The following is a 12485-nucleotide window of genomic DNA, read 5'->3' as shown; positions in this document are numbered from 1 at the left end:
TGTGGCCACGCCCCCTCGCCCTGCGAGCCAATGGGCGCCGCCCTCCCACACTGCGCCCCGCCCTGGGGGCGTGGTCATGCTATACCGCGAATGCGCGCTGCGCGGCTTTTTGTCCCCTCTGCCGCGCCGTAGCGGGAGCGGAGGTGACACGTTTCCATGGGAGAGCGGGGCGCGTGGCACCGCCGGGGGCGGGGAGCGCGGCCGGGCCTTAAAGGGGCCGCACCCGGCGCGGGAGCAGAGCGGCGGCGGGAGCAGAGCGGAGCGGCGGGTGAGCGGCCGGGGAGGGGTGGGGGGAGCCGGGGTCGAGGGTGGGTTGAGAGAGGAGGGACACGCTGCCGTGCTCTCCCTTAGTGGGGAGCTCCCATGGCCCGGCCGGGCCCCTGAGGTATCTCCAGACCTTGAGGTAAATCCAGACCCCTGAGAGAAATTCAAACCCCTGAGGTAAATCCAGCCCCTTGAGGTATTTCCAGACCTTGAGATAAATCCAAACCCCTGAGGTAAATCCAAACCCCTGAGGTATCTCCAGACCCCTGAGGTAAATCGAACCCCTCGGGGCCCCCCCAGCCCCGGGTTCCAGCCCCTCAGGTTCGCCCTGGACCCGACCCCAGCCCCGGGCAATTCACAGCCCCTCAGGAGACCCCGGCCCAGCCCCACGGGCATCCCGGCCCCACACTGACAGGTGCCCCTGTGTCCCAGCTGTGCCACGTCTGCACCCTGTCCCACACACACCTGCCCCACAGGCCCCTGTCCTGCTCACCTGCCCGGCTAAAAGCTGCGTTATTTTGCCTTTCCAGCCCTCACCTGCTCTGCCCTCCCCTGGAGGTGCCTCCTCTGGCTGCCATAGCAGACACAGGGCAGTTTAGGGGGTTTAGTTTGGTTTTCAACCCGAAACGCAGCTCTGGGAGTGACTGAAGTCATCCAGGGAGGAAAATTCCCTTGTGCTGCCTCCACACGCCTTGATAATAAAGCGGATTCTCCCTCCTGCCCACTGAACAGCAGTTGCTGCTCATTTCCCAGAGACGGGCGCCTTCTTGCAGGTTATTTTCCAGGTTTCCACTTTGTGTATGTCAGCAAATGTCCCTGTAGGCTGCAGTGACCTGGTGCCACCTCCGTGGGAAGCCGGGGAGGAAGGGGGCCAGGGCTGGGGCTGGAGGGAGCGCTGGGACTGTTGTGGAGAGGGGATTTCAGAGTGGGAGGAAAAACGGGGAATGAGGGGAAAACGTTAGAGCTGATGCCCTTGAGGAGACTGCACAAGTTCATACTGTTTGATGAATCCCTGCCTGCCCTTGTGCTTAGGGGTGAATCAGCCTGAGGGGTTTGTGCTGCAGGATACGGGTGACACCAGGATCTCGACTGGATTTAGCAGGAAGAACAGAAGGGTTTTTTCCTGGTCTGTGGCAAGTGTCAGATAAACCCTCCCTGTCCCGGAGGTGTGACCCACGTTGCAGGGTGTGCCGCAGCCTGCCCAGCCCCTTCCTCCCCGGATCCAGCGCTCAAGGGCCTTTCCTCCCACAGGGAACCATGGCAGAGAAGATCCTGGTGACCGGCGGTGCCGGCTACATCGGCAGTCACTGTGTGCTGGAGCTGGTGGAGGCTGGCTACGTCCCCGTGGTCATAGACAACTTTCACAATGCCATCCGAGGTACAAGAGCCTTCATCCTTTCCCACACAAGGGGCTTGGCCCCTCTCAGCCTGTGCTGGGACCTCTGGCTATCCCAGTGCCTCATCCCTTCCCTGTTCCCAGGGGCAGATGCGCTTCCCGAGAGCCTCCGGCGTGTGCAGCAGATCGTGTGCCAGCCCATCCTCTTCCAGGAGCTGGATATCACCGACGGGGCAGCGCTGCAGGAGCTCTTCAGTAAGGTGAGAGCAGGAGCTGCAGTGCCCCAGGGAGGGCTCAGGGGCTCCGAGGCGTTTGTGCTGGGGGTGGGAGTCGGGAGATCTGGCCCGGGGAGGACAGTGCTGAGAGGAAATTCTGTGACCAGCAAATGTTGCTCTGAACCATGGAGACCATGTGGTCTGGCTGGATGAAACTCCTGGGGAGATTTCTGGCTGGTTTCTTGCCTGGAAATTTTATCTCCGGTTGCTGTGGCACTAACACCAAGCTCTATCCCCCTCTGCAGCACCGTTTCTCAGCCGTGATACACCTGGCGGGGCTGAAGGCCGTGGGGGAGTCTGTGCAGAAGCCAGTGGAGTACTACAGGGTGAACCTCACCGGGACTATCCGGCTGCTGGAGGTGAGCGGAGCCGGGACGCAGCGTGTGGTGCTGGGGAACGGGTCTGAGTGTGATCCTGCTCGGGGGGGCTGAGCTGGACGGTGCGGAGCTCGCTGGCTCAGCGGCAGCTGGTCCCTGCTCCCCAGACCATGAAAGCCCACGGTGTGAGGAACATCGTGTTCAGCAGCTCTGCCACCGTCTATGGAGACCCCAAGTACCTGCCCCTGGATGAGAACCACCCGGTCGGAGGCTGCACCAACCCCTACGGCAAATCCAAGTACTTCATCGAGGAGATGATTCGAGATCTCTGCAGAGCAGAGAAGGTGAGGAGCTGCCCAAAGGTGCACAGAGCTGGGAACTGAGGTCTGTACACACTGGAGTCTGTTGGGGTGAGCTGGCAGCGCTGCATCCTCCCCAGAGAGCCGCGTTTTTTTGTCTCCCCAGGACTGGAACGCCGTCCTCCTGCGTTATTTCAACCCCATCGGTGCCCATGAGTCAGGCATGATTGGAGAAGATCCTCAGGGGATCCCAAACAACCTCATGCCCTACGTGGCGCAGGTACGGCCCCGCTGCGGCCTTCAGGCACCCCCGGGCTCGTGGTGTCTGTGGGGGGCACAGCCTGAGGCGGGTCTCACTGCTGGTCCCTCCATGCAGGTGGCCGTGGGACGCCGGGAATTCCTGAGTGTGTTCGGGAACGACTACAAGACAGACGATGGAACGGGTGTGTTGCCAAACAGGGGGAGCAGGGACATCCCCCTCCCCTGGCGCAGCCATCGCAGCCCCCAGCCCGGCGGGAGGGATTTTTGCTCAACCTCTGTGTCCCTGCAGGCGTCAGGGATTACATCCACGTCGTGGATCTGGCCAAGGGCCATATTGCTGCTTTGAAGAAGCTCAAGGAGAACTGCGGCTGCAAGGTACCGAGAGGGCCATTGTCTGGGGTGCAGCCAGGGCTGGGCCGGGCTCTCCCAGCCCCCAGGGAGCTAAAGGGGAGTCTGGCCCTTCTCCCCTCACAAAAGCAACCGACCCACATCCCTTCTCCTCCTCCCAGATCTACAATCTGGGCACAGGCAGTGGCTACTCCGTCCTGCAAATGGTCCGGGCCATGGAGAAAGCCTCGGGGAGGGAGGTAAGGTCTGACCTGCAGCACCACGGGCACGGAGCCAGCTGCTCCCATGGGCCACCTCAAGCTGTCACTGTCACAGCAGCCCTTGTGCCCATGGCTGCAGCCTCGGCCAAGTCCCCTCTGCCGAACCCCCAGCCCCCACATTGTGCATTCCCTGCAGATCAAGTACAAGATCACGAGCCGGCGGGAGGGAGACGTGGCCTCCTGCTATGCTGACCCAGCGCTGGCTGAGCGTGAGCTGGGCTGGAAAGCTGCCTTCGGCCTGGACAAGATGTGTGAGTGTCCCCCCTCCCCGGCATGCCATGTGCCACCTGCTGTCCCCCTCCTCACCGCCGCTTTCTCCCTGTTGCAGGTGAGGATCTGTGGCGGTGGCAGCTGCAGAATCCCACAGGCTTCAGCAAGAACTGAGCTGTCTCCCCCCACACCTTTTCCCTTGACCACCAGTGTGGTTTTAGGGGCCAAGTTCCATCTCCCACATGCCGGAGGAGCCCTTGCCAGGCTGTAGCAGCGCCTGCTGCCCGTAGATATGGCTGGCACCTGGTTTTGCTTCCACGTTGCCTGTGGCAGCTACTTCCGTGACCACGTTGCCAAAGGCTGCCCAAGCGCTGGCTCCGCTGTCACACACTGCTCCTATTTATTACCAGCAGCTCTAACGCCTTCGGGAGGCAGCGATGACGCAGTCAGCCTGGTTGGCTGTCAGTTGGATTAATGACTTATGCTACTAAATTATGAATTGAGCTGTTGTTTTCTTTTTAAATAAACTTTCTTATTTTCTAAGCAGCAGGTCTGTTCTGCATCCCCTCAGAAATGGCACCTGGGGGCCTCACGCTCACCCGCTCCCTCCACCCCTCGGTTACGGAGGTGCTGATGGCACATCCTACCCGGCCGCAAACGATGCCAGCTCAGCTCTGGGAGAGGTTTATCATTTATTTAACCTTGTTTCTGACTCTGTGGAACACACACAAAAAAAACCCAAACATTTACAAGGAAGACAAAAGAGAGAGAAAGAAAGAGAAGAAAAAGAAAGGAGAGAAAGAAAAAAAAAAAAAAGCTGTATTGAGGAATGGAGAGAAGCCGTTCACCCTCCTGTGTCCTCAGCATGGCCCCTGCTCAGGAATGCTCTGCCGAGGGGCCGGTGCCCGAGGACGGCCACGAGTCCTGGGCCCCCACCGGCCCCCTGGTTCCAGTTCACAGTCAAATAGGTCGGTCTGTCCATCCGCCAGCCCTCAGGTAACCCACCAGGAGCTGCGTCCCCATCCCAGCTGGCCCCCCGCACCTCCCACCCACCGGAGGGTAGGACACAGCAGCTTTAAAACAGACAAAGTAGAAGAAACAGCACGACTGAACCCCAAGCGAGGGAAAGAGCTGTGCTCCCCCCACCGCTGCTGGTTTAAGACTTCCTAAGGGGGAAGGGGGAGGCAAAACTAAACACCCCAACCAACCCAAGGATTGGTCTGACAGATCCGACTCTCCGGAGAGCGGGTTATTGCTTTGCGCATCCCAGGGTAGGGCTGGAGCGGAGCTGCCTGCACCGAGCCCTGCAAAACAGCCCGAAAAACCAGCCAGCCCCAGTCCTACTAGCTACTGAGCAGAGGCTCCGTGGGGCGAGGGCTGGCCGGGCACAGACCCAGAGCCAGAGCACGCAGGAGAGAGTGACAGCCTGTAGACCAAGAGGGTTTTGTGGTGTTTTCTCTTTTTTTTTTTTTTAAAAGACACTTACAGCTCCAGCCCTGAGGGGCCCAGAGGTGTGGCGGGCTCAGCCCATGGCCGAGAGGCGAGGAGACGGGCAACGCTGCTCAACAGCAAGTGCCCTTGGCCCTGCGGGAGGGGACGGGGACGGCCAGGAGCCCACCCACGGAGGGGACATTCGGGGCCCTGCACCCGGGGAGCTGCTCTGCTGGCAGGGATGGGAGAGGACAAACCTCGGGCACAGCCTCCAGCCAGCCAGGGAAAAGCTGCCGGGGAAACCTGTGATTGTGGAAATGCCAAGAGCCCGCAGCCCTCGCCCTGGGGGGCACTGAGACCCCTGCCCAGGATGGGGCACAGTGGCACCTGGGCGTTCGGCGCTGGTGAGATGATGGCTGGGAGCAAAGCTGCTTCCTCCAGCTGCACCAGGAGCCGTCCCTAGGCTGGGAGGCCTCTCCTCGCCTCTCCTCTCCCTCCCCAAGCCAGCCCGAGCGCCAAGGGAAGGAGAAGTAGCAGCCAGAGAGACGTTAAGGACCGGGCCAGCGCCGGGTGGGCTCCGTGGCAAAACCGTTGGGACAGCGGCTGTAAACGGCAGCGCTTAGGGCTCAGGGTGCAAGGAGAACCTTGGGGACCCCCCATCGGGCTGAGGAGGAGATTGTAAAAGCAACAAGAGGAGGATGAGGAAGGAGGCGATTATCGCGAGGAGAGCTGAGCCCACCGGGGAGTGTGCGTGTGTGACAGGGCAGGGGCCGCGGCCCTGTGCGAGGGGGGGCAGAGGCTGCGCGGATGCGGTTCTGCCGCCCCCCGGCAATGGGGCAGCCTCAGGCTGGGCCTGGGGGCGTCCGCAGGAGAGTCCCGGGTTCCTGAGCTCCGATGGAAAACCCGTGAGTCGCCTGAGCAGAAGCCAAGAGCAGCCGTGGGGAGAAGAGGCCGAGGAGCTGGGGGTGCCCCAGCCCTGCGCCCGCCCCGCTGCACGGGAGGAACCTCCCACCCCTAATACTGTTACAAAAAAAAACCCCAAACCCAACAAAAAGCTTTGCCCGTGCCCGACCAGCTGAAGGGTTGGTGACACCCGCAGAAACCACTTGGAGCAAGAGGAGGAGAGAAAAGGCCACGCCAAGACTCGCCTTAGCTCCGATCTCAGCTCCGAGAGCAGCGGGGGGACACGGGGCACCCCCGGCCGGGGAGGACACGGTGTGAGGAGACGGGGAGCGGCGGGAGGTGCGGTGGGGTGGCCATGGCTTCCGTTTGCAGCGGACGGGTCACAGGGGACAGATCGGCGCCTGCGACCTCGGTGTCATTCCCTGCGACAGTCTCGATTGGGCTCTGCTTAGATCCGGGGCAGCAGCTTCTCGATGAATTCCTTCACCGCCATCATCTCCTGCCGAGAGGACAGAGTGCGTCACCCCGGGACTCCTCAAGGGCTGTCCTTTGTCCCAAGCGTGGGGACACGCAGCGTCCCCAGAGTGAATCGGGGGAACAAACCCACTGACCTGAGGGCAGGAACTGTGCATCACGCCGGGGTAGGTTTTGAACTGGACCTTGGTGGGGGTGACGACAGATTTCAGCTTCTCTGCAGTGAGGGCCCCGAAGCGGACAGGGATCATGGGATCCATCTCCCCGTGGCACTGCAGGATGGCGATGTCCTTGTTCACGCCATTATTCGCCGCCTGCGGCGAGGAAGGAAACACTCAGGGGTGCCCAGGAGAGGGGCAGGTGCTTTACCTACGTCCCCATGCACATCATCGGGCAGGTCCCCGCCTTGAGAGGGACGTGGCAGAGCTACTGACACCACATCTGCTGCCCGGCCACCAAACGCCTCCTCCCGCCAGGACCCAGCTGCCACCAGATGCTTGTGGAGCTGATCGGCTTGCGAATGCCCACACCAGACAGAGCCCCAGTATCTCCTGTGCCGTCACCTCAGGACGACGGGATGAAGCCCCCACCGCAGACACCTCATGCAGCAGCCCCAGGTTCACACCGTAGCGACTCCAGATGGAAAAATCCCCCTCCCCGCGACCCTCCCCGGGGACACACGCGGTGGCGGCAGCGCGGGTACCTGCGGGAAGGCTTTGTGCAGTGGGAGCCAGCAACTGAGCGCCACGATGCCGGCCAGCTGGTGCTGGCAAGTGAGAGCCGTGTACAACGACAAGGCACCGCCCTGCGGCACATTAGAAAAGTTTGTTAGTGCCACGGGGGGATCCGCAACCCCGGGACACCCAGCACCAACCCACGTCCCGGCCATGGACGCTCCCTTTGAGTGGTGTTTTTGGAAGGGGAAGAGAGAGCCCAACGCTCAGCCCCCGCGATTCAGCTCACCTGTGAGAAGCCCCCCAGGATGATGCGGTTGGGTGGGATCCCGTTCTTCATCTCATGCTCGATAATCGCTTTAACTGGAAGGAGAAGAAGACAGAGAAACAGGTCAGTGAAAGGCTGGGGGTGGGGCTGAAGAGCAGCATGCAAGGGCTGGGGGTGCGCATGGAACACTCGGCTGGTCAGGGAGAGGTCCTAGGGACCGAACGTACTCAGATTCAGCCTGGGAGAAGGTGGGTGGGATCACAAGGGAGCAGAAAGGGAGAGGTGGAACATCTGCTCCCGTCCCAGCGAGGGAGAAGCACCCAGGAGCTCAGCGCTTCCCCCTCCCCAAAGCTTCTTACTGTTTTCTGCAGCTTTCTTGATCCCAGCTTCATCCTCGGGTGCGTCCGGAGTCAACCCCATCAGATCAAACCTGGGAGAAGACGCGGGTTGAGCCCCAACGCTCCCCCAGCACCCCAGCTGTGGGGAGGTGGGAGCAGCATGTGCTCTGCCTCGACTCCCGCAGGGCAGCAGATTTTGGCTCTTCAGCCCTCGCATCCCTCCCATTCCCCAAAATACACCCTCAGAGGGTCCCACCCCGCCCTGCCGCCCAAAGCACTGACCATGAGGGCATAACCATCTTCATGTTGAGCGTCACCGGGATCCGGGGCCTGCGGAGAAAACAGTTTGGGTGTTTTAATTTAAGCGCAAGAGAAGAAAATCCGAGCCAAGGGGAGTGAGGTGACCATCCCTCCTGCCCGCAACCACTGAACCCTCTCCCGAGGAACAGCAGCGCATCGGTGCCACCAGCCCCAGCCTGGGGGCTGCACGGTGACCCAGGGATCACCCGGGAGCCCTGAGCGGATCCCAGCGGCTCCCGGGCGTTGCCAAGCAGCTCGTCTGGGGAGCAGAGCACCCGCGTCCCTCTCCTGCTGCCGAGCCAGGAGATGCTGTCGGAGCAGCTGAGACAGGACAGCGCAACAGAGTCCCTGCTGCCGGGGACACCGCAGTGGCAGAGCAACCCCAGCCCGGTGAGTGCCCCCCTGCCCGGGCTGCTATCGACACCGGGGACACATCGGGGAGTGATTCCTTCTCTTGCTGCTGAGCCCCCTCCTGCCTGACCAGGGGACGTGGAAGGAGCTCCAGGGCTTTTGGCTGTCACTGCAGCCTGGGCAGCAGCATCTCAGCCCACCCAGACCCCCCCCAGGCCCTTTCCGAAACCAGGACGGCACTTACGCGTGAGGACAGATATATTTCACGTAAGGGAGGCGGATGGAGGAGAGAGCGTCAGCCCAGCTGTGCCTGGGGAGAGAGAAGAGGGAGTTCAAGGGCTGCTGTAGCATTTTGGAGGATGCTGGCAAAGATGAGGCGATTTCGCCCAAGGAAAAGGTTTTCTCCAAGGCTGCCGTCCCCTGCCCTGACATTATTTTCCCAGGTCCTGCCCATTCTGGCAGCCTGAATCCCAACAGGGATCCCCAGCATAGATCTCTGCAGCAGCACACACAACCACAGCACACAAAGCCCCGCAGCTGGAAGCAGAGGAGCTGCAGTCAGCGAGGGAGGACGGACAATCCTCTAAGGCAGCCTCGCAGGTTAGAGAGATGCTCTCGCATAGACACAACTGAACTTCCCGGCCCTCCCAAGGACTGGAAAAACCGCAGTGCTTATCTGCCTGCCTTGAAGGAAGCAGAAAATCAAACCCGCAGGAAGGAGGGGGCTGCCAGGATCATAAATATTCAAGCTGAAGCGCAGACAGCTGCTGTCTGGCAGTTCCCGGTGAGGAACGGCTCTCGGACCGAGCTCAGAGACCCCGACAAACCCCGGAGCTGCCCCCCGGGAGCAGCAAACCAGGCATCACAGCCAGTGCTAGGAATACTCACCCCGTGTCTCCAAGGCCATGTAAAAAAATGACCTGTTAAATTAAGCAGAAAAGCAAAAGAATTAGCTGGTGTGACAGCCGGTGTCCGGGGAGGGCGGCAGGGCTGGGCGCGCAGGGAAGCGGGGAAACGCCAATTAGTCACTAACGAGAGACGCTAACAGGCGGGAATGAGCCGGTGCTAATGACACGTCTCTGCAGTGTGAGGGATGGGTGGAACAGGCTCGTCACCGTGACACAGAGCCTGCTGTCACGGCCAGTTCGGGGGTGTCGCCGGCCCCGCGGCTGCCCGGTGGAGTAGAGACTGGGGGCGATGGAGCGTCCCTGCCAGGCTGCACCGCACCGCGCGGAGCCGAGTGCGCCCAGACTCAAAAAACCAACACGAGGACCCACAAACCCAGCCCGAGGACTCACAAACCCCATTCTGAGAACCCACAAACCCACCCTGAGAACTCCCAAACCCACCCTGAGGACCCACAAACCCACCCCGAGGACTCCCAAACCCTCCGCTACAGGCTTTGCGTCTCAGCCCCGGGCAGTCCCCAAACGCAGGGAGCAGAGGACGGGCAGCCTGTGGGGCCCCAGCGAAAGGCAGAGCATTTTCTTTGAACAATTTACTTTTAAAAGCTTAAGTAGGCAAATCAGATCCAACTCCCAACAACCTCCTGGCGGGTCAAGCCCAGCCGTGAGGCTGTGCCAAGCACCAGGAACAACCCCAGCCCAAAGGACAATTCCTTTCCCCCCGCAAGACAAGAACCCGCTGGTCCTGCATCCCCGTTGATGCCCCAAGACACACGGGGGACTCCAGGATCAGCTCATGGCCCCCCCGAACCCCACGGGAGCAGCTCCCGATCTGCGGAAAGGGGAGAAGCAGGGGGGTCCGGTTCTTACCGCCGCAGTCTCGCGCTCTGCCCCTGAGACCGTCACTGCGTCAGCGAGGAGGGGGACAGACATGTTGTTACCACACATACACCGAGAGGGACTCAGACACTGGCACCTGCGGGACAGACGGACAAAGGTAAGGCAGGAAAATACTCCCGTCTGCCACCCCAGCAACTATTTGCCTCGGAGGTACCAGCTGTTTGGGGGAAAATTAAAGAGCAGGTGAAGGCTTTGATGTTGAAGCCCTTGGGACAGCCGGGAAGCAGAAAACGCTCCTCACGTCGCAGCACCAGAGCGGGGATGCACGTGTGGGGTGTTCCAAGTGTTAAAATCAGCTGTTTCTGTTCCACCTCAGCGCCCGAGTTATTTCTGGGACGGTAACGACGTGGGCAGAGGGTGACACGCAGCTCCGGCATCCCTCCGAGTCCCTGCTCTGTGGGGATGCAGGGAACAGCACGGGATTTATGGCGCTAATAAACGGGCCAGCCCGCTTTTATGGGGCTGTGTGGGGATAAACCGGAGGCCGCCCAGAGCTGGTGTCCCCCGCAGCGAGGCCACCGCTGTCATGAAGAACTGTCACCTCCCAGGTCCCGGTCACTGGCAGAGTCCCCACGGCAGCACCTTCCGATGTGACAGTCGATGGCGTTTGTTCCCAGCCCGGCGCAAATCGCTAAAACTCCCGCTCCTCATGCAGAGGCCCTAAGCCCCGCTTAACCAGCCGAGACTAAGGAGACCAGAGCACGTTTCCATCATATCCCACCTGCTGGCAGGAGCAAGATCAGCCCCCACCATCCGCTCGAGCCTCCGCATCTCACAGCGAGCTTAGGGACGTGGGTTAGTGCCAGGGTTGGGTTATGGCTGGACTTGGTGATCCTGAGGGTCTTTCCCAACCAAAATGATTCTGTGAGCACCATCCCCAGCGGGGTTTGCAGCACCTGAACCCCCAAAAAGCTCCCGTTATCCCAGCAAACAGCCTCACCTGGCACCAACAGCCGCCTCCTCCACCAGCCCGTGCCAAGACCCGCCCGACTCGTTTCCCCAGCCGCTCGTCAGCCGCTTCCCCGACTCGAAAATAAAAACACCGGGAACAACAAGCTCCTCGGGTCTGGCCGAGCCACACGGCCCACGTGCTGGTGAGTACTCGGGGTCAAAACAGGCAGCCGGGAAACGCAGCACCTGCCAAAACCCTGGCGAGGGGAGCCGTAAATAACAGCGGCTGCCAGATGGAAGAGGCTGAGACGCGCTGCACGGGCTGGCGGCTTTGCCTGGTTCACGGAAACTTCAGGGAAACTATAGGTTTGAGGGTCGGGGCTGCACGGAGCACCTGGGGGTCACCGCTCGGGACACCCCGCATTTCCCGGGGGTGTTTCTGCCCCGTTCTCGGGGTGTCGCCAGGATCCACGGCCACACGAGGAGGCAGCTGAGAGGCCGAACACACCGGGGAGGGATGGATGGAACCCCCCAGGGGAGGAACGGAAGCCCCGGGGGGTCTGTGCTTGGGCAAAAGCCTCATTTGTAAAAAAACCCAAAAAAACAAAAAACCAAAAAACAAAAAAAAACCCAAAACAAAACCAAAAAAACGAAAACGGATTTGGGTCCAATCGGAGCTGTTTTGGTGGCGGCCCCGGAGCTGTCGCACCCCACACACCCCCCGGGGCCGCCGCCTTCGCCAGGGCGGGAGCGCGTGGTTAATTGGTGTTAATTAACGTGTTCCGGCCTCGCCCGCAGGCCCGAAGCGGCGCGGGGGGGCGGGGGGAGCGGCAGCAGGAGGCGGGAGGAACCCCCGCGGGAAGCGGATGGACCGGGGGGGGGGTCCGGGAACGGCCGTTTTCGGTCGAAATGCGGCGTTTCGGGGGGTTTCCGGGGCTGAGGGGCTCGTGCGGCCCCGGTACCGGCTGCGCGCGCTCCCGCCGCCCCGAGCACGAGGCCGCGCGGCGCCGGGACCCGCCCTCGGTGCCACAACCGCGGCGGGGCGGGGGGGGGGCGCCCGGAGCCCCCGAGCCCGGCCCGCAGCTGCACAAGCCGCTGATCTACCGGCCCCCCCGCCCCCGTTAAGCGCCGCGGGGAACGGGCCCCTCAGCCCGCCCCGGTCTCCCGCCGCCCCCGCGGTACCGGGAGCCCCCCCCGCCCCGGTTCCCCTCGGGGTCCCCCCCCCCGCCGCGCCCTGGTGGTACGTCCCGCTCCCCGCCCCCCCCGCTCCCCGCACCTCTCCCGCGGGCTCGGCGCGCGCTCTCCTCCCGGCTCCCCCGACGCGCTCCCACCGGAACTTCCGCCCACCGGGTCGCGGCTGGGGCAGCGCGGCGGAAGTGACGCGCGGCCCGGCCCTCAGGGGCGGCCGTTGTCAGCGGGGCTGAGGCGATCGCGGCGGGAAGGGCGGGAGTTTAACGGGGACAGGCCGCGGGCGGCCCCG

At 62.2% G+C, this 12485-nt stretch overlaps 2 protein-coding genes across 3 annotated transcripts; one reads left to right on the top strand and one right to left on the bottom strand.

The window, feature by feature from the left end:
- The first annotated feature begins 226 nt into the window (after positions 1-226).
- Positions 227-3820, top strand: GALE (UDP-galactose-4-epimerase). Of its 2 annotated transcripts, none has more exons than XM_065650648.1 (11): positions 227-268; positions 1516-1642; positions 1745-1860; positions 2121-2234; positions 2360-2536; positions 2658-2771; positions 2868-2934; positions 3042-3127; positions 3262-3339; positions 3497-3611; positions 3689-3820. In XM_065650648.1, exons 2-11 carry the CDS (start codon positions 1522-1524, stop codon positions 3742-3744), a joined length of 1044 nt encoding a protein of 347 aa, XP_065506720.1. In that variant the 5' UTR covers positions 227-268; positions 1516-1521; the 3' UTR covers positions 3745-3820. The 2 variants fall into 2 exon arrangements, with proteins under 2 accessions (XP_065506720.1, XP_065506721.1); XM_065650649.1 differs by lacking the exon at positions 227-268 and adding an exon at positions 995-1037.
- Positions 3821-4277: 457 nt separating this feature from the next.
- On the bottom strand, positions 4278-12358 carry LYPLA2 (lysophospholipase 2). The gene is made up of 10 exons (XM_065650565.1): positions 12282-12358; positions 10085-10190; positions 9198-9229; positions 8554-8619; positions 7941-7988; positions 7680-7750; positions 7342-7415; positions 7082-7183; positions 6516-6692; positions 4278-6403 (listed from the first exon to the last, which is right to left on the bottom strand). The coding sequence occupies exons 2-10, from the start codon at positions 10160-10162 to the stop codon at positions 6353-6355; spliced, it is 699 nt and encodes a 232-aa protein (XP_065506637.1). The 5' UTR covers positions 10163-10190; positions 12282-12358; the 3' UTR covers positions 4278-6352.
- Positions 12359-12485: the final 127 nt, after the last annotated feature.

Source organism: Caloenas nicobarica, chromosome 23, assembly GCF_036013445.1.
Source record: "Caloenas nicobarica isolate bCalNic1 chromosome 23, bCalNic1.hap1, whole genome shotgun sequence".
Lineage (NCBI taxonomy): Eukaryota > Metazoa > Chordata > Aves > Columbiformes > Columbidae > Caloenas > Caloenas nicobarica.
Note: the sequence above shows the minus strand (reverse complement) of the source record. Positions and strands in the feature narration are given on the sequence as shown.